Genomic DNA, 23571 nt, shown 5'->3' on the forward strand with positions numbered 1-23571 from the left:
GGGTCAGGGAGACGGTCCTGCCCTCTCTCACCCTCTCAGCCCCCTCCCCCATCACCCCTTCCTCTCTCTCCTGAGTGGTCTGGATCCTCTTCTTTATCCTTGGGGGACTCGGTTTATCCCCATCTTGGGCTGCTCAGCTCCCTCTCTGCCTTCTCCCCACTTCCCCAGCTCAGCCTCCTGCAGGCTCACCCCCTCAGGGGCTGACTTCTCCCCACCACCACCACCCCCACCACCAACCACCTTTCTTCTTTGAGGGTGACTCTGGTGCCCTGCCTTTGGAGCCCCAGTCTGCGTTCTGTCTCCCCAGTAGATAGGGGTTTTGGAAGGCAAGGCCATGTCTCGCCTCCCCATGAGCCCCTCCTGCCTTTGTCTTTCCCTGCACCTAGACTGTGTAGGTGGTTCTGGAGGCAGAGTGTGGGCCCTAGTGGGTTCTGCTGCTACTTCCCATCAGCCACCTGCACCTTTCAGAGGGACTAAGAAGCATTGCAAGCCCACCCCCCAACAGCAAAAGAAGGTTCAGGGCTCCCCACACTGCACAACGCAGCCCTTGGTCCAAGCCCTAAGATATGGCCATGAAAAGGGCGGCCGAGGGGAAGCTGGGCAGCAGGCCTGGGTCCCTCGCTCTGGACAACCCAGAGCAAGTCTCTTCCCCTTTCTGAGCAGAGAGTTCAGACAGGTGATGTAAGAGTGAATGAATGAGGCCTCCTGACCCTGGAAGCCTCTTGTGTGTGGGGCGGTGTCCTTGCTGGTGATACTTAGTCCCTCCCACCTCAGACTGAGGCGCCTAGGAGGAGGGAGAGGCAGGGGTGGGGTAGAAGCGGAGGCAGGTAATTGAGAGAGCCAGGCAGTGGCAGGGTCCATGGAAGGGCGAGCAAGTTCCAGGGAAGGGGAAGTCCCCAGCATCTGAGGAGGGAGGAGAGGGGCACGTAAATCGGCCGACTACCCTCCTCTACCACTACCAAGGGAGGGACAGAACTGCTCCTGGGATGCCAGAGAGAGAGACGTGATATCTCAAGCACCTACAGTGTGTAGAGTTCTCGGCACACGTCACCTCACTGGATCTTCAATGATCCTGAGGAATCAATAATGTTAACTGCCATTTTACAGATAGGAAAACTGGGGCTCAGAGAAGTAAAGTCACCTGGCTGAGGTGACACAGCAAGAAAGCAACAGTGTCAGAATTTGAACCCAGTTCTGGCCAAGTGTGGCGGTTCACATCTATACCCCCAGCACTTTGGGAGGCTGAGGAGGGAGGATCACTGAAGGCCAGGAGTTCAAGGTCAGCCTGGGCAACAAAGTGAGACCCCATCTCTACAAAAAAATGCAAAAATTGGCTGGGCGCGATGGTTCACACCGGTAATCCCAGCACTTTGGGAGGCTGAGGCGGGTGGATCACGAGGTCAGGAGATCAAGACCATCCTGGCTAACATGGTGAAACCTCGTCTCTACTAAAAATACAAAAAAATTAGCCGGGCATGGTGGTGGGCGCCTGTAGTCCCAGCTACTCAGGAGGCTGAGGCAGGAGAATGGCGTGAATCCGGCAGGCAGAGCTTGCAGTGAGCCGAGATTGCACCACCGCACTCCAGCCTGGGGGACAGAGCAAGACTCCGTCTCAAAAAAAAAAAAAAAAAAAAGCAAAAATTAGTTGGGCATGGTGGCAGGCGCCTGTAGTCTGAGCTACTTGGGAGGCTGAGGTGGGAGGATTGCTTGAGCCCAGGAATTTTGAGGAATTTGAGCTATGATTGCGCCACTGCACCCCAGCCTGGTCAACAAAGCAAGACCCTGTCTCTAAAAAAAGAAAAAATTGAACCCAGTTCTGTGTGACTCAGGAGCCCAGGCCCTCTCTGGAAACCTCTCAATGAAGTGGGTGAAGGTGGCCCCTCCCCAGCCTCCTCAGAGGCCCAGCCACCCTACTCCCCCACCCCCTACCCCCCACCCCCCACCTTGTTGCCTCTTTGGTCCCAAACGGTTTGGAAAATCCTGACGGGAGCAGATGGTGGGACAGATGGAGGGAAAAGCATTTTGGGGCTGAATTACACAAACAAACATTGAAAAAGTGATTAAAACCCCAAGCCACCCCTTTCCAAAAGGCCCTGCCTACCCCAGCCTAGAGCACAGTGGGCTCTGAGGTGGGGGCCTGGGGGTCTCCGAGTACCCCGCATCTCAGCCCCAGCATCCCATCTTCTGCCCGGCCCCCTCTCTGCCAGGGACCACCCCCAGACCAGAGCCTAGGGCAGCAGAGCTGCCAGGAGCACAGCCCGGGAGGGGGAGGGGACAGGCCTGGCTGTTCCCAAGGGAGCTGGGCCCTAAGAAACAGCACACTGGAGCGAGAGGTGGGAAAGTCCTGGGAGCTGGAACTGCAGACCCAAATTCAGGGATGGAGTGTGAGGTGCTGGGGGCCTCAAGCAAAGTCCCTCACTTTATATGCGGAGCCCAGGTCACACAGCAGCGTTACCCACCCCATAGTGGAGCGGGACAAGGCCCTTGACCTCTGGAAGCTTCGGTTGGTTCCCTGGTCTGTAAATGGAAACAATAATAATAGCACTGGAAGGGCTGCTGTGAGGATTAAGAGGGAGGCAGCCTGCGAGGTGCCTGGCATAGCGCCTGCGCCCAGTCAGTGCCCAGCTAATGTTGGCTGTCAGTACTCACAGGGCTCCACGTGGCTCCTAGGCAACCCCTGGTGTTGGGAGATCAGGAATGCTGGAGCTGCTTGAGATGGTCCTTCTCCAAACAGAAGTCTGGGTTTGAAGATCCTGCTGGGAGAGCCCCTGAGGCTGCTGAGCTCTGCAAGATGGAGATGGCTCCAATGGGTCCCCAAGAAGAGCCCTGACTCCTGGGTAAAAGCACCGAGCTCCATGCCAAGTCCACTGTCAGGGAGCCCAAGAGATAGAGAAAGTGCTGCATCTTAGCTGGTTCCTCAACATGCAAGTACAGATTTCCCGGGGTGACAGATCCAGATTCAAATCCTGGCATGGCCTTTTATCTTTTGGGGGAAGTTGGCAAAAACAACCCCTCTGGTCCATTTTCTGTAAAACCTGCCTTTGCAGCCACTTCCAGGACTTGCTGCCAGAAGCCCGCAGACATCCTGACGTAAGCCTGCCAATGGTTACCCCATCACCTTCTCCCACAGCCTGTCCTGCCCTTGGGCCCCCTCCATCCACCAAAGGAGGCTGAGGCCCCACCCCATCTAGGACGCCTCCCTCTTCCTCACTCCCACACCTGCCTTCTTCCCAAGTCTGGCCCATTGTAGCAGAGGAGGTCTCAGACCTGCCCTCTTCTCCCCAGTGCCACTCACTTCCTGGTCATATCTGCCTGGTATTACAGCTCTGGCCTTCCCATAGCTCCCCTGCTCTGATCAGTTTCTCTAAATCTGATTACCTTCCTCCCTGCTTAATAAACTTCCATGGCTCCCCACTGCCTACCAGAGGCTCTCTGAGACATGCCTGAACCCTCACCTTCCACCCCATCTCTTCTCCCTCCACCTTCCTTTCCCCTAATAATGTCCCACCAGCCCAGCAACCCCTGCCCTGGATGACCAGGATCTTCCCCACACCAGATGAAGGGGCTCCCTGACCCTCTCTCAGCCCTAATCTCTCCCATATGGGAGGTGGCCTTGGGGGTGGATGAAGTAATGCCAGCATCTGGGGTCACATCCGGGCCACATTTGCCCAGCAGAGTAATCACTTTTCTTTTTGCTGGTGAAAGCAACTCATAGCTGGAAGGGCCTCAGGAGTGGACCAGAGAGGGACAGTGACTTGCCTGAGATCACCCAGCCAGGCCCACCCTGTTTCTGCTCCCCTCAATTAGAAGTGGCCCCTTCACAGCCTCTGTAATCAAAACATTGAGATCTTTCTTCCATAATTCCATTGCTGGGGAGCTCAATTCTGCCACTTCTCTTGGTCTATCTTGGACAGGACCATTTGAAAATCATTCCTGGGTCATGGCAAAGGGACCAGTCACTTCTTGGAAGTGGAGTGGAGGGCAGGAGGCTGAGTCTTCACTTGTAATTTTATATTCCCTTCTGTCTGAATGTATTAAAACCTGGGCATGGAGGATATTTTAGACTTGAGTCAAAATTAAGATTTTTTTTTTTTTTTTTTTTTTTGAGACGGAGTCTCGCTCTGTTGCCCAGGCTGGAGTGCAGTGGCGCAATTTCGGCTTACTGCAAGCTCCGCCTCCTGGGTTCACGCCATTCTCCTGACTCAGCCTCCCGAATAGCTGGGACTACAGGTGCCCGCCATCATGCCCGGCTAATTGTTTCGTATTTTTTTTTTTTTAGTAGAGACGAGGTTTCACCGTGTTAGCCAGGATGGTCTCGATCTTCTAACCTCGTGATCCGCCCACCTTGGCCTCCCAAAGTGCTGGGATTACAGGCGTAAGCCACCGCGCCTGGCCAAGATTTTTTTTTTTTTGACACGGAGTCTTGCACTGTTGCCCGGGCTGGAGTCCAGTGACGCAATCTCAGCTCACTGCAACTCCGCCTCCCAGGTTCAAGTGATTCTCCTGCCTCAGCCTCCCAAATAGCTGGGATTACAGGCATGCGCCACCATGCCTGGCTTCTTGGTTTCTGTTTGTTTGTTTGTTGCTCTTGTTGCCCAGGCTGGAGATGGCATGATCTCGGCTTACCGCAACCTCTGCCTCCCAGGTGCAAGTGATTCTTCTGCCTCAGCCTCCCGAGTAGCTGGGATTACAGGCATGCGCCACCACGCTCGGCTAATTTTGTACTTTGAGTAGAGACAGGGTTTCTCCATGTTGGTCAGGCTGATCTCAAACTCCTGATCTCAGGTGATCCGCCCGCCTCAGCTTCCCAAAGTGCTGGGATTACAGGTGTAAGCCACCATGCTTGGCCTAATTTTTTGTATTTTTAGTAGAGACAGGGTTTCACTATGATGGCCAGGCTGTTCTCGAATGCCTGACCTTGTGATCCACCCGCCTCTACCTCCCAAAGTGTTGGGATTACAGGCGTGAGCCACCAAGCCCAGCCCCAAATTAAGATTTTAAAAGAAACTTCCTCGGGCCAGGCACGGTGGCTCACCCCTGTAATCCCAGCACTTTGAGAGGCCAAGGCAGGCGGGTCACGCCATCAGGAGATCGAGACTGGCTAACACGGTGAAACCCCATCTCTACTAAAAATACAAAAAATTAGCCAAGCCTGGTGGCGGGCGCCTGTAGTCCCAGCTACTCGAGAGACTGAGGCAGGAAAATGGCGTGAACCTGGGAGGCAGAGCTTGCAGTGAGCGGAGATTGCGCCACTGCAGTCCAGCCTGGTAGACAGAGCGAGACTCCGTCTCAAAAAAAAAAGAAAGAAACTTGGGGAAGCCGAGGCAGGAGGATTGCTGGAGGCCAGGAGTTTGAGACCATCCTGGGCAACATGGTGAGATCCCATCTCTACAAAAAAAAATTTTTTTTAATTAGCTGGGTGTGTAATCAGGAGGCTGAGCCAGGAGGATTGTTGAGCCCGGGAAATGGAGGTTGCAGTGAGCGAGACCCTGTCTCTAAATACATAAGTGAAATAAAAATAAAAAAGTGCCCCCTAAACCAGGATTTGCCTCCCAGAAGCCTTCCAGCGGCCCAGCTCTGCTGGGGTTGTCCAGGCTGAACGCTGCATCCACTGCCCATAGCTCTGGGGGATTCTCCTCCCAGCCTGCTCCTCATAACCCAGAAAAGTGGTTGGAATTCCCAGCCACCTGTGTGGTGTGGCTCTGGGGGCGGAGGGACTGTGCATGTAGCTGATCCCTGCTTCCCTTGCAGAGCTGCTGTGGGGAACCTACAAGACACTGTGGAGGGTAGTGCACGTGAAGGAGGCTGCTCCGTGACACTTCAGGGCTCCGGGATACACATTCACACAGCCTTGCTGGCAGGTGCCCTAGTGAGAGGAAAGGTCACACCCCAGCTCTAGACTGCTGCTGGCACCCTAGTTCCTTCCCTGAGACTATGCATGGGGTTAGAGCCAGAGGCAAGCTAGAACCCAGCTCTGTCTCTGAGCTCTTTCCAGTGGGCCAGCCTTCCTTGGAGGAGTGAGAAGACTTCCCAGAGGGTCCAGGGGTACCCAGAGTTCCAGAACCCCACCCCAGAGTCCGAGGTTGCCCTATCCCAGGAACCGTGTGCTCCCAATTTGTCTCCCTCCCTGGGAAGACCAGGCCAGCTCTCATTCTTGGCACCTTAGGATCTCCCGGAGGCTGAGGATTGCCTCATTGTTTCCATAGTAACAGTGAACAGCAGGGCCTCCTGAATCACTGCTGGGAGACTGCACTGGTACCTGCAAGTATGCATTTGCCCCAGGAATGCCTGGGATGGGGCTGCCTTTGGTGCATACACACAAGCATATGCACACCTTTGCACACATGCACACCCAATGCACACCCCTTCCTCCTCCCAAACACACACGCACACCCTTGCAAATGCAGGCACGGGCACAGCGCTTCAAGCCCTGGCCCGCTGACCCAGAAGTGGGTCAGAACGTCATCCTGCCTGACATAACCCACTCCCACAGCCACCCTGGCCCACTCAGATGCAGAGAGCATCTCAGGGAAATGAGGGACTTGCGCTTTATAATAATACCCACTGCAACATTTATAGATACTTAGCACGTGCCAGGTCCTGCGCTTTCCTCTTCACATGTAATATCTCCTGTGTTCCCCACAACACCACTCTGGGATGGATGCCAGGAGAGTGATTTGCCAGAGGTCACACTGTAGTGTGGGGCTGAGCCAATGTGTGAGCCCAAACTGTTTGGCTCCAAGCCTTGGACTCTTGCCTTCCTCACCAGACCCCTTGATGCCAGACCCACAAGCACTCACTCCAGGACCCACAAACACAGATGGGTGTGTCTGGCAGCAGGTGGGACCAGAGCCAACTAGAATGCCAGGATTCCTGGGCTTGTCACTCTGGGCCATCATACTCCCTCTTCAGCCTCCAGCCATTCCTGGGTCAGAGGTATGAGGGGAGGTTTAGACAACACAGGGATTTTTTCTTTCACTTATTTCTTCCCAGTGTGCAGAAAAGGAACTTTGAGCAGCAAGAACAAGACCCACTGAGAATCTCCTGCCTGGGAAGCCACCCGGGTTCCCTTCCCTTCCAGCAAAGAGATGAGTCCAGCTGCTGGAACTCTCCTCCAGCCTTCTCTGAGACCTCTCATGCAGACTTTTAACAAAGGGGCCTGAGGCCAGAGGCTGGGCCAGCTGCATCATCCTGAGCGGGGAGTTGGGTGGGCCAGTGGGGGGATGGCTTCCAGGAGGCAGTTTTCAGCAAAAGGATGGTCTGGCAGTGTCGCCAGGAAGGCAGCAATGCCCCTCACTAGAGGCATCCCAGGTTGGCAGGCACTGGATACACCCTGGTGAGGAAATTTGAGACAAGCAATGACCGAGTCCCTGCAACATCTCGTCATCATCTTTGTCATCATCGTAGCCACCACTGATTGGACTTGCTTTGTGTCAGGCGCTTTAAGATATGATACAACTGCCACTACTGCTAATAAAAATGGCAGCTGCTAGGAACTCAGCCCTTATGTGGCTGATCTTCATCGACTCCTCACAGAACCCTATGAGGCAGGCACTATTGTTAGGCCCATTTATAGATGGGGAAACTGAGGCTCAGAGAGGTTCAGAGACATGTTTACAGGCAGAGGCAGCAAGATGCAGGCTCTACCTGGCTGCTGCGTCTGTGGTCGGCTCGCCTGGGAGTTGACCTCCTGAGAGCTAAGCAGCAGGCAAGGCAGCCTCTGCCAGCCGGGGTCTCCTCCTGGGGCCGTTTCTGCGCTGGGGCAACGCGGGCTCCACTGTGGCTGAGGTGGCGCCCTCTGCTGGCTGTGCCCAGGCTGTGCAGAGCCACGAGGGAGGCCCTCCGTGGACTTGGGTTGTGGGAGGTGGACCGGCCTTGGAGCCTCAGGGTCAGACCTTCACTGCGGATGGCCGCTGTTCGCCAGTGAGAACAGATGCCAAGGTCACTCCGGCAGTCCGGGGCTGAGCTGAGGAGTGAACATAAAGGCAGTCTTCACTCCCAGGCTTTTGTCCTTCTACCCCTCTCTCGTCTTCCCCTAGCTGCCTCCACCTCCTCCACTGCCTTCCACTCTGAGCCTCTAAAATAGGGCCTCTGGCCCCACTGTTTTTGAGGAATCTGGGTGACTGGTGTGCAGCTGAGAATCTGTCTCCAAAGGCAAAGCCAGGGTCCAGGGTTTGAGGCCTGGAGCTGCCACTGACTGGCTTTGTGATACTGGGTGAGATTCTCAACCTCTCTGAGTGCTGTTGGATGGGAGCCTTCCTGTGTAGACTCTGAAGAACTGAAGAGATTTGAGGAGGTCTCCTTTACCCGATTAGAAGGTTCTATTCCGCCGCTCCTCCTCCTCCCTCCCCCGTCCTCCTCCCTCCCCACCACACCCCCCACCCCCCTCCCGGTCCCCGTCCTCCTACCTCTTTCTTTCTCTCTTCCTCTTCTCCACCCCGACCAGAGGAGGCATTTTAGGCTCAGAAAGCTAGAGTTACTTGGCCCTAGGTCACCCAGCTAGGGGTTTCTGGCTTCAGAATCTGGACTTTGGAGGGCTGACCTCTGCCCTGCTTCCTTTTCATCTCCTCCTATATGTCGGATGCATCAGCTCCTCCTACAAAAAAAAAAAAAAAAAAAAAAAAAACCATCCCAAATCCTCCATCGACTTCTCTCTCTGTCCCCTGCCACCACCCAGGCCAACACCGCATCCTTTCTGGCCGTGAGACCGCAGCACCCTCCTTGCCTCCTCACAGGGCACCTGGCCCCCCACTCCTGTTCTCTGCCATCCAGCCTGCACACTGAAGCGGGCAAAGTGAGCCTTTTAAAATGCAAATCACATCCCATCTCATTTCCCCTCGAAGCTTCCCATTGTGAGTGGGATCAACCTAACCTCCCTTCCACACCTGGAGGCCATGTGCTATCCAATCCCACCTGCCCTCACTGCCTCTTTCTTGCTTATAAAGCTCCAGGCTCACTGGCTTCTTTCTGTTTCCCCGACATGCCAAGCTTGCTCCTGCCTCAGGGCCTTGGCACTTGCTGTTCTGGGGCTGGAGCTCCCTTCCTGTGCTGTGTGCTGCCGCCTCCTTTGCCTTCAGGTGTCAGTTCAGATGACTCCCCCTCAGCCCACACCAGGTAATGTCACCCCACCCAGCCACTCTCCACCACATGACTTCATTGTTTTCACAGCCACTCTCAGTCTCTGAAGATATTTCATTTGGTCATCAGCTCACTTGTTTATTGCTTTTCTCTTCCCCTGGAATATGAGATTCACATGGGGCAGGGACCCTGTTGTCTTGGTCACAGCTGTGATGCTGCTGGCACTTAGTAGGTGCTCAATAAATGTTTGTTGAATAAATAAAGCCCTTCCTAGCCCCAGCTTCTCTTGCAAGCTGGGAACAATCTTCCCAATCTAGTTCTACTTTTCCTGCTCCCAATATCACAGCTCAGAGCCTATAGCAAACGCCCACATAAACATTCTGTCTCTCCTGCTTTCCCTCCACAGAAACACTCCAGACCTCAGGGCGAATGATTCCTCTTTCCCTCTGCCTCTTTCTTCTCACTTGGCTAATTTCCACCTGACTGTCAGTACTTATTAGGCTCAAGCATCACCTCTTCCCAGAAGCCCTTCCTGCTTTCCTCTCAAGTTAATTAACTTTTCTGTCCCTGTAGGCCCCAGGTGCCTCCTATTCCAGAAGGCAGTCCCCTCTTTGTATTTTAAGAGCATCTCTCCCCTCTTCCCCAGCCATAAGAACTCCTTAAGGACTAGGACCAGTCTGGTTCATCACTATGTCCTCAGCACCACCAGCACTCAGGAAATACTAAACTGGCCTGACTTCATCATTGCCATGATGGGGATTTTGAGGATCAGAGAGGCTAGATCAATGTCTCCCAGCTGTATGACCCATGGCAAGCCCCTTCTTCTCTTCAAGCCTCAGTTTCCTCATCTGTAAAGTGGGTATAATTCCAACTCCTCTGAGGATTCAAAGAGGCTTCCCTTATGTACATAATGTGTCAGCACGGGAAAAGTGTTGGGTGAGTTGGGGGTCCCTTGTCTTGGCCCTGGGATTAGCAACTGCCTCTGTGAGCAATAAGTCCCCTTGAGCCCTTCAGGGAAGGAGATTGATGTGATGTCCTCTGGTGAGCCCTGAGCCCTGGATCCTTGTCCTCAGAGGTCCTTAGAGGTGAGGGGAGGTGGTAGGCAGACTGGAGCAAGCCCTCAACTTGCAGCCACATAATTTAATTTGAGACATGTCTCTATAGTTCACTGGCTGTGTGACACAGGGCAAGTCCTCTTACCTCTCTGATCCTCAACTTCCTGATGTGGAATGGAAGCTAATGACACATACCAGCCTAAGACTCAAAATAACATGGATAAAGGCCAGGTGCAGTGGCTCACACCTGTAATCCCAGCACTTTAGGAGGCTGAGGTGGGTGGATCACCTGAGATCAGGAGTTCGAGACCAGCCTGGCCAACATGATGAAACCCCATCTCTACTAAAAATTAAAAAATTAGCCGGGCGTGGTGGTGGGCACCTGTAGTCCCAGCTACTCGGGAGGCTGAGGCAGGACAATCGCTTGAACCTGGGAAGTGGAGATTGCAGCAAGCCAAGATCATGCCACTGCACTCCAGCCTGGGCAAAAGAGTGAAACTCCATCTCAAAATAAAATAAAATAAAATAAAATAAAAACATGGATAAAGTAGGTGCTCAATTATTATATCCCCAAAGCAACTCCTGACCTCCTGATTCTTCCTGTGATTTGCAGGGCGGGTAAGGGGTGTCTAGCGACCACCCTTGACTGGGGCCATCACCATCCTAGGCTATAAAAAGGAACCTTCCTATTCTAAATGGGTACCCGGGGCTGGCTTGGGCACCTGCAGCCCGAGTTAGGCGCTGAGACTCTGGACACGCAGGAGGATCCAAATGCTGGTGACCCCATTAGGTGTCAATGTGTAAGTGACCGGCTAGCCCTCAAGGGGGTGTCTGTGGAATCCTCCAAATGAAGCCCAGTGAGTGCAGCTTGGGAGGACATTTATGGTTTCATTCATTCTTTCACTGCTGTGTTTCCAGAATATTACACAGGGCCTGGTCCATAATAGGTACTCAATAAACATACGATGGAAGAATGATTTTTTTTCTATACAGTCAACAATCATTTAATGAGCCCCAACTGCATCATAAGCCTTGTGCTAAGGGATGGGGTACATAAAGTGGCTGGGTTTTTTTGAGACGGAGTCTTTCTCTGTCGCCCAAGCTGGAATGCAGCGGTGCACTCAGCTCACTGCAACCTCTGCATCCCGGGTTCAAATGATTCTCATGCCTCAGCCTCCCGAGTAGCTGGGATTACAGGCATGCACCACCATGCCCAGCTAATTTTGTATTTTTAGTAGAGGCAGTTTCACCATGGCCAGGCTGGTCTCGAACTTCTGACCTCAGGTGATCCACCCACCTCGGACTCCCACAGTGCTAGGATTACAGGCGTGAGCCAGCACCCTGGACTGCAGTGGCTGCTTCTGACAGCTCCCTCCCAAGTTCACCCAGGGCTCCACTAAATCCTCCCAGCCAGCTCCCACTGGCTGCCAGATTCCAGGCACCAGGGCTTTCCCCAGAATTAAGGCCCAAGCACCCCATGCATCATGAGGCCTGAGAAGGTTGTACCCCCACAGTCCCAACTCTCCAAATCCTCCCAATCCTCCAAGCCCCCTCCTTCAGCCGCCTTCTCTTTCAAGCCCTCAGGCACTGCTATCTCCTCCCTCCCAATGCCCCACATCTATCTACGTTTTACCCAAAGAGGCCAGCAGGTGGCGCCAAAGCTCCCCTTTCCCCAGCGCTGGACTGGAGGCCAAGACCCCACCAGGACCCTCCCTCCTTTTCTCTCCTGCAGGGATGGGAGTAGATTCTGTGTCCTCTAACTGAACCCTCTCCTTCCTGCTGGTTCCTGTGATGGAGGCCTGAAGAGGCTCCAGTTGCTCCTGCGGGCCTCCTGGTTGTCTTCCTGTCTGATGGATGGGGGGTGGGGGGTCCCTAGGGGCTAAGCTGCAGCTGGTGGGGCGGGGCCGGGTGGGGTGGGGCAGGCAGCAGCTGCGGGGAGAAAGAGAGAGAAGATAATAAGGAGAGAGAAAGAGAAAGACAGCAAAGAGAGAGAGAGGTGCTCTGGCTCCAGGGCTCTTCTCCCAAACGGGTTGAGGTCCCAGCTGAGGCTCTCCCAGGACAAGGTATGTGGCAGAGGAAATGATGGGGCTGGGCAGTGTCACCCTGCCAAGTGGGGCAGGTCTGGGGGCACTGAGGGGATGGGCAGGAAAATTCTGCTGCTCAACAAGAGCCCCTAAGCTCGCTTCCATCTCACCCCTTCCAAGGTGACCAAGGAGAAACTCAGGGCCAGTGAGGGAGTCCTGGGTGGGCATTAGGAGAGGAGGGTTGTCTACCGCTCCTCTTGACCCACTGTGTGAATTTGCACCAAGCTCTTCACATCGCTAGACCTCACTTCCTTAATGTAAAACCAGGGGGATGGAGAGGAAGACCCTGAAGACGTTTCTGTGGCAGAACTTTGCAAGACGTCTCCTTTCCAAAGAAAATTAGCCCTTCCAGGGCTTCTGGAAAACCTTTAGGACCCAAAGGAATGCCCCGCTAATGGTGGAATTTCGGATAGTCGTGGGAGGGGGCTCAGGGGTTCTTGCTGAGACAAAAGGCCCTGAGCCCTGGTCCATGCCTCCCTCCTCCACCTTGTTTCTCTGGCTGGGATGAGGGAAGGAGGCTGGAGCCACTCCCCCTCTCAGAGATGCTCTTAGAGAGATTGCTTGCAGACTGTTTTCTGGCTGGGGAGGGGCTGGCCCCGGCCAATTCTAGAATCTCAGGAATCTCGGGATGGGTGAAGTCACTCTGGGTGGGGAGACAGTTCAGTTAAGCACAGCTTTGGGAGTCAGATCAGCCTGTGCTCAAATCCTGGCTCTGCTGTGGGTCCCTGGACAAGTCAAGTAGTCTGTCCAAGCTGCAGGCTCCTCCTGTGCAAAGTGTGCACAGAGTATGACTTTACAGGGTTGCCCTGAGAATTAAGCCACATAATGCAAAGAAAGCTCAGCATAGTATCTGGCCCCTGGTAGACGCTCATTACTGCCCTCACTATGGGGATGAAAATGAAGGAAAAGGGCTGGCCTGGGGTCACAGAGCTGGACTCTCCAGTGAGTCAGAGCAGCCTCTTCCCAACCCCACTGGAAACACGGAGCCCTAGTGTGCACTTAGCACTCTCTGCTCACCCCAGCCTTACTGTGATGTCTCCCCTCTGCTCCCGTCTGCCCCAGCTGCAAGGCCTCGGGTCTAGCGTGGAGTGAGGGGATCCCTAGGCCCAGGGAAGGGAGGCGCGCTTCGGGGTGGGGGCACAAACGGGCATCTCCGTGGCACTTGTCCTCTCTCTACCCTGAGAAAGGGCAGAAAGCGGCAGCCGAGTCAGGGCTGTGCACGGGCGAGAGAGTGACGGCGGCGGGGGCGCGGAGAACCCCGCTGGGCTCCCGCTCGGTGAGAGGGTAGGAGCCGTGGGTCCGCGAAGCCCCTTCTCCCCCGCCCCTTCCTCCCCCGCAGAGGACCTAATAGGCAGCGGGGGCGGGAGTGGGGGCGCCCTCCGGTCCTCACCCCGCCCCCGCACCTCTCCCCGCAGCGGGGGCGCCCCGCCCCCCGGGCGCCCGACGTGGACGCGGCCGCCGCCACCGCCGCCGCGCGGGAGTCGCTGTCCGCGGATCCGACATGCAGGCGGCTCGGGGCGGCGCGGGGCGGCCGGGCCGGCCGGGCCGGCCGGGCCGCGGGCCGGAGCGCGAGCGCGAGCGGCCGCCGGGCGCCGGGGCCGCGTCCCCCTGCGCCGCCCCGGGCCTGCCGGCCGGAGGAGCCACCATGCACCCCGGGTCGCCGAGCGCCTGGCCGCCCCGCGCCCGCGCCGCGCTCCGCCTGTGGCTGGGCTGCGTCTGCTTCGCGCTGGTGCAGGCGGGTAAGGGGGCCCGGGGCGGGGGGCCGGCGCCGGGGCAGGCTCCTCTCGAGCCCAGCTACCTGGGAGTCCCCTGGTCCTTTCTCTGCCCCCTAGGGACTCCTGTCTCGGCCCAAACACTGTTCCCCTAACCCAGCCCCTAGCGTCTTCCCTACCTCCTTGACCCCCAGACCTGTCCTTCAGTTTCCAAACCTCCCCTGTCACCTCAGCCCTGGGTTTCCTAGGGTCTTGTGGTCCCCAGTCCCCTAATCCCATTCCCCTAACCCCAGGTCTTTGCCTCAGCTTCCCTAGCGCCCTTCTTTGGCCCAGGGAGCAGCTGAGGACACCAGTTCCCCCACCTGGGCCTCTCTCCGTGTCCCCAGGACCTCTCAAAGCCCTGCAGGCCAACTCTGCAGGGGCAGATGGGGTCCCGCTGTGCAGGAGCACGTGTGAAGGGGATGGGGGCTGGCACCTGAGGGCGCAGGGCGTGGGGTGGGCCCCGGCACCCCTGAGCTGGTGCAGTGTCTGGCCTGCCCCATGGGGCCGGCCCGTCCTTGCCCAGCCTCTCCTGCCACTCTGTCTTTGTCCCTCCTGGCTGCCGCTGCCCGGCTCATCTCTCCCTCCGTGGCTCGGGGAGCGCTCTCTCGCAGCTGTCTTTCTCAGATGCCCCACTTCTCTATCCTCTGGTTCTGTGTCTGCCGCCACCTGTCTGTGTCCTGTCTCTCCACCTCCCTCTCCATGTCTGGCTCTGTCTCCTTCAAGTCCCAGGCCCAGCCCCCTGGGTCTCAAGTTCACTCTCTGTGGTGCGAGGGGTGCTGCTCAGGCCCAGCTCTGCCCTGTGCTGCACCTGCCCCTTGGAAGATACAGAGGCTTATGTGACTGCACTGCCCCTCTCCTGTACGGTTTTCCTCACTGACCCCAACTATCCCTATCACTCTCACCCCCACTTCCCTCCTGTCCCTTCTGGAGTGATTCCTCATTCATCCTCTTCCCCTACCTGTTCTCTCCTCTCCACTCGCCATGGAGGGGCCCTGCTCTGAGTGACCCCATCTTCCTCTGCCACCTCCCCACCTGCATCTTGGGGCTGGAAGAGCATGGATAAGAGGCTCACACAGACTCTTCCCCAGGCTTTATTCTGCCTGGGCCACCACAGTTCTGGGGATACTTCTGTTCTCCTCACTTCCAGTCCAGGGCTCACCCCAGCCTGACACTTCTCGATCTCTGGGTCTTTCTCCTTCGCTCAAGGTCACTCATTGGACAGGGCAGTATTGTCAAAAGAGCACTGGACTGGGAGTCCTTTTGTCTGCTTTTCATCAGCTAACCTTCAGTTTCTGTCCACCTATGTCCCCTACATAACTCTCTCCACAACTCTAACCACCCATCCCTTAGATATGGCCCTGGCCCAGGCCCATCACTTTGAGCCTTGGACCCCTCGTGGGGCTGGCCTGTGGCCAGCAGGGGCTTCCATCCCAGTCATGAGGAGCCTGGGGCCTCTTGGGCTTGGTTCTTCAACCCACTGAAGAGCTGAGAGCCATGTCACTGGACCCCACCTGAGGCCTTAGTTTGTTCCTTCCCCTCCTGCATGGCCTTCCCCAGGTTTCCCCTTCTTACTTATGAGACAGTGGGTCTGGGCCTCACAACAGGGGATGCTCAGGCTTAGGTGCCTCCCCATCCCCCAGACAGTCCCTCAGCCCCAGTGAACGTCACCGTCAGGCACCTCAAGGCCAACTCTGCAGTGGTGAGCTGGGATGTTCTGGAGGATGAGGTTGTCATCGGATTTGCCATCTCCCAGCAGGTAATGCTCCACTGTCCTTAGGAGGGAAGGACACATCAAGACAGTAGTGGTGGATGGGGGTAGGAGTGTGGCGGTGGTGGTGATGGAGAAATAGAAAGGAAATAGGAACTTGGGGCAAGGGAGATGAACAGGAATTTGGACATATGTCTGAAAATTGGGGCCCCATTCAGACATATGTCTGAAAATTCTCTAGAAGAGAATCAGTCAGTGAGGGAGGGTTCGGGAACTTTCAAGTGGAACATAGAAATTAAGAGCATGGTTTTAATCTCAGAGACATCTGCATTTAGGACCTAGCTCCTGTGCTTACTAGATGTGTGGCCTTGGGCAACTTCCCTAACCTCTCTGAACCTGTTTCCTTCCCTGTAAAATGGAGATATTGATAGCGGAGGTGATGGAATGATGAAGATTGTGTATGTAAAGGCTTTGTCACCACTGGGAGGTAGGCAGGAGCGGGGCTGGTCACTGAGTGTTGACAGCAGTGACCGGCGCTTGTCTACAGAAGAAGGATGTGCGGATGCTGCGCTTCATCCAGGAGGTGAACACCACCACCCGCTCGTGTGCCCTCTGGGACCTGGAGGAGGATACAGAGTACATAGTCCATGTGCAGGCCATCTCCATTCAGGGCCAGAGCCCAGCCAGCGAGCCTGTGCTCTTCAAGACCCCGCGTGAGGCTGAGAAGATGGCCTCCAAGAACAAAGGCAGGCCCGGGTCACTGTTAAGAGGAATGGGGTGGGGTGAGGGGTGGTCAGGACCAGACCAGTGGGTGGCTTGAGGAAAGCTCTGTCTCCTCCCCCTCACCCCCTGCTGGCAAGTAAAGCAGTACCTGAGACAGGGTTCACGCTAGTCCATCACAAGACGCTGAGCATATAAACTCCCTTTAGACTCAGTCCTATCACTGCCACCCCAAGTAGCCATCAGGGCATTCTAGAATGTATGTTAGATGTGTGGGCACCTGTAGAAATCAGCTCTGTTGTCTTGGGCCTGGCCCTAGAGGAGTGGCTGAGGGAGGAAAGGAGCGCTGGATCTAGTGTCTCTCTCCCTGCAGATGAGGTAACCATGAAAGAGATGGGGAGGAACCAACAGCTGCGGACAGGCGAGGTGCTGATCATCGTCGTGGTCCTGTTCATGTGGGCAGGTGAGTCTGGCCTCCGAGCCCTTCTTCTTCCCTCAGCCTCTGGGAAATGGAGGAGTCTGACCAGCCCCTTCTCTCATGAAAAAAAGGGTAAGGGGTTTGGACATCTCTAAGGTGAAAAGTCTCCAAGTCCTGCCAACGACAGTTCTGGGAACCAGATCTGACCCCTTCTCTACCTCACTCTTCACCAAAAAACCAGCATATTGTTAGCTGCCTTATAGGATTAGATGAGTACTTGCCTTCGCCCTCCCTCAGAAAAGGTTCAGCTTCTTGGGGCTGGACACTTCCACAGGCCCTTTACCTCTGGTCATGGCCACAGCCTTTTTTTCCTCTTCTGGGGTGCTGTGCTTCCAGGGGTCCAGGCCTGGGAAGCTCAAGGGAAGTCACTGCCTAGCCTGGGGACATTATCCTAACCTACTCACCCTTCTAGACCCAGCCGCCATGGCTGTGAGACAGCCACCGTGAAAACTCCCTCAATCCATCCATTAGAATGGCCCTCCTGCTTCCACACCCCCACCGCATACTGTTCACTCCTCTCTTTAGCCCTTCTTGTGTAAGTTAGTTCGGCTCATGTCTCTCCTTTACCTGTGGTCTGTGAGCTCCCTGAGAATGAAGACCAAGTTTTTTTTGTTTGTTTTGTTTTGTTTTGTTTTTTGAGACAAACGTTTTGTTTTTTGAGACCAACGTTTTGTTTTTTGAGACCCAGGTTGGAGTGCAGTGGTGCAATCACAGCTCACTGCAGCCTTGACCTCCTGGGCTCAAGTGATCCTCATGCCTTAGCCTCCTGAGTAGCTGAGACTACGGACATGTGCCACCATGCCTGGCTAATTTTTTGTTTTTTGTAGAGATAGGGTCTTGCTATGTTGCCCAGGCTGGTAAAGGCCAAGTTTCATTCATCTTTGTACTCAATTCAACCAGCATTTACTGAACAATCACTCCAGCCCAAACAGTAGTGCTACAATCATGACTAAGAAGACCCCTCTGCTTGCAAAGAACTGTCTGGGCGAAGCCAGGCCCGAACTTTTTTTTTTTTCTTTTCGTTTACTCTTCTTTTTTCATTTTCTTGGGCTGAACTTAACTATAATCCAATGTGATGAGTGCTATGATAGTACCATGTAGGAGAGCAGAGGAGAGGGAATAACTGTGGGTTAGAAATCAGGAAAAACACAGAGAGGAGATAACATGGGAATTGAGCTTTGAAGGATAAATAGGAGTTCACCAGGCAGCCAAAAGAGGAATAGTGTTCAGGGCATGGTGTGTTCAAGAAATAAAGTAAGCTCAGTCTGGTTCAGGGCAGCTGCAATCCAAGAGAGAGGGTAGAACGTGGGGGAGTAAAGGATGGCGAGGCTGCAGACTGGAGTCTTTTGAGGGATTTGAATACCATGCTAAAGCTTTATTAAGCATGGTGGTTGAGAAAGGCAGGCTGTATTGTAGAAGCATTTGGAAAAAAAATGTTCCTTAGGCACACAGAAAAAGAGGCACTTGGAAAAATGAGGGAAAAACAAAGGGTTGTACAAAAGAGGAGGTTTGCTTATGGTGCGTTATTACATTTGGCACACACAGTATTTATATAATCATAACAATATAAACATAGCAAATTAACCCAAAATTGTGATGTAATTTTGTTAGGATAATAGGGAGGGAAGTAGAGGAAGTTGTTATGTTTTATCTACTACGTTTGGAAGTCAACAGACTTCTAAAATAGATCAAGAAATAACATTCTAAATATAGAGGTAAAATTGGGAAAACACCTAGAAGGACTGGAGTTGGCTGCCTTAATACTGTCTGACTTTCAAAAAACATTCTGTTCATGTATTATTAGTTTGATAAAACTAAACATTTAACAGACTGCAGGCCCTGGAGTTCATGTCCTAGTTCCACCACTGTGTGACCTTGAGTTAAGTTAGTGAAACTCTCTCTGCATCAGTGTCCTCACTTGTACCCTGGGAATGATAATAATAGGTATCCTCACAGAGTTGTGAGGATTAAGTGAGATAGAATATGTCAGTGCACAGCACAGGGCCTGGCACAAGCTCAACAAATGCTATTATTGTTTCTATTTTCCCCTCAGGGAAAACAGGAGCTATCAGAGGTTTTTTTGTTTGTTTTTCTTTGAGACAGAGTCTCTCTCTGTTGCCCAGGCTGGAGTGCAGTGGCCTGATCTCAGCTCACTGCAACCTCTGCCTCCCAGGTTCAAGCTATTCTCCTGCCTCAGCCTCCTGAGTAGCTGGGATTATAGGCACCTGCCACCACACCCAGCTAATTTTTGTATTTTTAGTAGACAGGGTTTCACCATGTTGGCCAGGCTGGTCTCTATTTCCTGACCTTGTGATCCGCCCACGTTGGCCTCCCGAAGTGCTGGGATTGCCGGGCACGGTGGCTCACACCTGTAATCCCAGTACTTTGGGAGGCCAAGGTGGGCGGATCACCTGAGGTCAGGAGTTCCAGACCAGCCTGACCAACATGGAGAAACCCCGTCTCTACTAAAAATACAAAATTAGCTGGACGTGGTGGCACATACCTGTAATCCCAGCTACTCAGAAGGCTGAGGCAGGAGAATCACTTGAACCTGGGAGGCAGAGGTTGCAGTGAGCCAAGATCGCGCCATTGCACTCCAGCCTGGGCAACGAGAAACTCCATCTCAAAACAAAAAACAAAAAACAAAACCAAAGTGCTGGAATTACAGGCGTGAGCCACCCACCGCACCTGGCCGTTGTCAGAGGTTTAAAGGAAAGGAGGAGAGGAGATATGATCAGACACATATTGTAGGAAGATCAGCCTAGCAGCAGTGAAAGGGGTGGTTGGTGAGGGCACAGGTGAAAACAGGAGCCAGAGGGCAGAGGGAGGGTGCTGCAGTAGTACGGGTGAGGTACAATCTGGAGAGACCATTCATTGGCAAGCACTAGTGGGAAAGAAGCAGGGGAGGCAGGAACCCAGGCCCTGGCCTGTGACTGCTCACTTGTCCCCGCTCAGGTGTCATCGCCCTCTTCTGCCGCCAGTATGACATCATCAAGGACAATGAACCCAATAACAACAAGGAAAAAACCAAGAGTGCATCAGAAACCAGCACACCAGAGCACCAGGGCGGGGGGCTTCTCCGCAGCAAGGTGAGGGCAAGACCTGGGCCTGGGTGGGCCACCCTGTGTCTCATGCTCTGGTAATCCCTGGACTGCAGAGGGGGTCAGCTCGGGGCCTGGCATGGTGACAGCTGGGCACAGCCAGACTTGGCTGCTGCCTATGTGACACAGGGACACTGCAAGTTGATTTTGGATCCTCTCCTTTTGCAGGGTGCCAGGGGCCAGTGGTGATTTGAAGAAAAAAAAAAAAAAAAAAGCAGTGAGTGGGGAGGGCAGAATTCTTGGCTGGCGCAGGACAATAGGAGTGGGGTGTCTGGCCCATTCCTGCTCCTGCTGTGCCTTGTGACCTTGGGCAGGTGCTTTACCGCTGTACCTTCATTTCCTCTTCTGTAAAACAGATATGAAAACCTTTTCAGTGCTTGCCCTCAGCAGCTAAGAAGACAGACAGTAGAGAATGTGAGAGGATCTCATGATTCTGATGATGATTATCCAACAAACATCTGGCCCTCTCTACATCTCTTCCCTCCATCTCCTATACCCTCTGGCTTACTGTCCTCTCTCTGGCGCACTTTCCTGAAGCCTCCTATTAACCCCCATCTCCAGAAGCACCTCAACAATGTCAGTGGCTGAGGCTGCACTCAGAGGGATGACTGCTGGGGGTAGACTGGGTGCCAGGGGCTATGGGCCCAAGACCCAGTTTGGCCATTCAGTTGAGTGAGGCTGAAGGCTGGGTTTGAAAAGGCAAAAAGACAAGACATCCAGGCAGGGCTTCTCTTTTCTTTCTACAAGGGACAAAAGCTTGGCTTATTTAGGCTGCAGCCCTGCTGCTTCTCCTTTCCGTCTTCTGTCCTGTTTCCAGCCTTGCAAGAAGGCTATTCACAATTAGGCCTGGCCACTTCTCTCATTTTTTTCCTCCCAGTTTCCAAACAAGCCCTCAGTGAACATCATTGAAGCGTGACTGCCTGTCTGCAGGGAGAAGGATTCCATTTTTCTTCTCAGCTGGTCCCCAGGCCCACGGGCACAGGGAGAGGGACGACTGCAGCAGTGGGGAGGAGGTGCAGCTAGCTGCACAGTTCTCTCTTCTCCTTGCCCTAGTCAGATGAAGGAGGCTGAACTACAAACCCAAATTCTGCAAAAAAATAAACATAAGCCACAAAACTAAAAGGCCTGGCCCCATTCTGGAAAAGGCAAAGCTGCATGAGACACAGCCTTCTGCCTCGCCTCTCCTGGACTGGCTTCCTCTTTGAGAAAATGCACAAAGCCCTGGGAGATGACAAGCACAAGGACTGACTCAAGCTGTGTCTTTCAGACCAAGGAACATCAGAGAAGCTGTGGGGCTGCCTGCCAGGCAGGATCATGGCTGCCATCAAGCCTTTTCTGGATCCAGCCATCAAGAACATGTTGTGGTGTGATGCACACCTTTGCAAGCGTGTAAGATGTTACCTGGTTTGTCTCTTTTGGAAAACAAAAATCAGAAGGCCGCATTCTAGAGGGCAGAGAAATTCCCCCAAAGACTGAGCTGGTTGCCTGCATCCTCTATCTTCTTTGACCCTTATGACTGAAAGATCATCAGTTTGGAAGGTTCTGGTCCAATTTATTTAGGAAGTATCTCTTGGAGTTTCAGAAATGCTAGCTTGGACAACTGAAAAGTCACATCACATCTGGCATTCTGGGGGCTACTAAAACACCCCTTCTGGAGTAGAAGCTGCTGGAAGGCAGGCCTGAGCCATTCACCACGGACAGGAAGAGCAGCCCTGGCTATCACCACTCGCCTCTGGGGTTTTCATATCTTGCCATCTCATCCAGGGTTCCGTGAGTTACCCAGGGTCCTCATGTCCTTCCTTAGAGCCTGAGTGGTGTGAGGTGACAGGTCTCTCTCTCTCCACTGCCCCTTTCTGGTTTAAAAAAATGGTGCTTGATGAGGGAAGGTAGACTCTTCCCTAGGACTGACGAGTTACGGCTGCCAGATGCCTGCATGGGAAGAGGTGGACCTCTGCATCTTCCATTGGTGGCCAAAGATGGATGTGGGAGAACCACACCTAGCACAAGCCTGGTACTCAGTAAATATTTGTTGAAATGAATGGTAAGAGCATTGGTCCCCAAGCCAGAGAGCCAGAAGCCATCACCAAATGACCGCCCCTTCCTTCCGGTCTACAAGAGCTCTCAAGGCTGGGTCTGCCACCACTCTGCTTTGCCCAAGTGTGGCAGCACTGGGGAGGAGAGACAGGATAAAGGGCAGATGTCAGCAATATTAAGGGCTTCCTCATGGGAGGGCATGAGGCTCCACTCATTGTCTTGTGACTTCCATCCCTGCTGAATGGGGCTGCAAGGCCAAGGCTCCTTAGGGGAGAGGTCCTTACCTCTGATCCACTTAGAGCAATAACCACTTTTTAAATGTAAAATAAAAAGACAAATGAAAAGGCACATCCTTGTCTTCTGGTAAATGCCCAAATGTTGCCCTCTTTTTCTGGCAATTGGCAGCAAGTCAGGATGTGTGGAGGAGGGAGTCAGTTTCTCTCCATTTTGGCCTGCAGCTTCTTAGGGACATGCCTGCCAGCCAAGCTGGAGTTGGAAGGGAAATCTCAAACAGATGGGGGTGCACGTGTAGGAGAAGAAAATAGCTTTTCCATCATCCTATTACTGAGGCTCCCCCAAACCAAGCTTGGGCTGCCTCACTAGATAGGTATGCAGGCTGGTACTCAGTTTTTAAAACAAAGGGTTTTCCCCTCTGGATGGGGCTGGGTGCTTTTCCTGGCCAAAGGAATGCAATTCTTGTTTCTCCCCAGGGTAAGGAAGGAAGTGAAGGGGAACAGCAAAAGCTGCTTTCTGCAGCTCACTATTCACAGCGTGCTGTTCTAGGCTGTTAAAGGAACACCATTATGATCCCAACAGCAGGCTGAAAGAGTAATGATGACATTAGCCAAGGAGCAAAAACCAGTAAATGGGGCACCTTGAACATTCCTGTCCAGAGCCAGGAAGAAGCTTGGAGAGAAAACGTCCGGTGAGCAGGGCTTAGAGTTGACTGTTCTAGAAGGTTTTGAAAGCAGAGGGAAAGAAGGTTTAGAGGCTGCACAGCAAAGTAGGAAACTGAGTTGCACACCAACTCTAAGCCAAACCTCAGAGAGGTACTTCCTAGGCCCTCTGGACCCATCTAGTGCCAAATGATGGAAAAGCCCCCAAGTCAGCACTAGGTATAGTATAGTCAGTGGGGCTCAGGGAGCTCTGCTAATGGGGGTTTCCTGTCTTCAACTTAATCTGTGCCTGTGGTACATCATAAAGGGTATGAGAGAAAAGGAGGTAACACTCTTGGCTTAGATAAAATCCCATTCCCTTTAATTACCTCCCTAAACTCCCAATTGTATAACAATTGAGCCTTCCCTGAATCCACTGTAGTTGCAAAGTCGAACCCTACACAGCTAGACTTGGGATGTGATCCTTTCACCACCATCACATAGATCCACGGACATTTTCTCACAACTGTGGAAAGGCACAGGCAGGTCTTTGAGACCAAGAGACCTCACTTGGAGACTACAGCAGGTCTATGGGAGAAATGTTGGTCTGAGAGACAGGAGACCCTGCCTTGTAATCACCTAACACCTCAGGCAAGTTAATTCTCTGAGGTTAGGTTGTGGTGT

At 53.7% G+C, this 23571-nt stretch overlaps 1 protein-coding gene across 3 annotated transcripts; it reads left to right on the forward strand.

Moving 5' to 3' along the window:
• The first annotated feature begins 12087 nt into the window (after positions 1-12087).
• Positions 12088-22360, forward strand: FNDC5 (fibronectin type III domain containing 5). Of its 3 annotated transcripts, XM_054464161.2 has the most exons (7): positions 12088-12196; positions 13633-13956; positions 15612-15727; positions 16227-16425; positions 16773-16862; positions 19833-19966; positions 20856-22360. In XM_054464161.2, the coding sequence occupies exons 2-7, from the start codon at positions 13719-13721 to the stop codon at positions 20892-20894; spliced, it is 816 nt and encodes a 271-aa protein (XP_054320136.1). In that variant the 5' UTR covers positions 12088-12196; positions 13633-13718; the 3' UTR covers positions 20895-22360. The 3 variants fall into 3 exon arrangements, with proteins under 3 accessions (XP_054320136.1, XP_063513654.1, XP_063513663.1); XM_063657584.1 differs by lacking the exon at positions 20856-22360 and having other exon boundaries at positions 19833-20298; XM_063657593.1 differs by lacking the exons at positions 13633-13956; positions 20856-22360 and having other exon boundaries at positions 12119-12196; positions 19833-20298.
• The last annotated feature ends 1211 nt before the right edge of the window (positions 22361-23571 follow it).

This window comes from Pongo pygmaeus, chromosome 1, assembly GCF_028885625.2.
Source record: "Pongo pygmaeus isolate AG05252 chromosome 1, NHGRI_mPonPyg2-v2.0_pri, whole genome shotgun sequence".
Lineage (NCBI taxonomy): Eukaryota > Metazoa > Chordata > Mammalia > Primates > Hominidae > Pongo > Pongo pygmaeus.

What these genes read in the sequence shown, in the direction of transcription:
- FNDC5 (XM_063657584.1), top strand. Translation starts at nt 13,719, where the DNA reads ATGCAGGCGGCTCGGGGCGGCGCGGGGCGGCCGGGCCGGCCGGGCCGG. An exon ending in CTTCGCGCTGGTGCAGGCGG is followed by an intron (nt 13,957 to 15,611) that starts GTAAGGGGGCCC and finishes CCCATCCCCCAG; the next exon opens with ACAGTCCCTCAGCCCCAGTG. An exon ending in GGTCCTGTTCATGTGGGCAG is followed by an intron (nt 16,863 to 19,832) that starts GTGAGTCTGGCC and finishes GTCCCCGCTCAG; the next exon opens with GTGTCATCGCCCTCTTCTGC.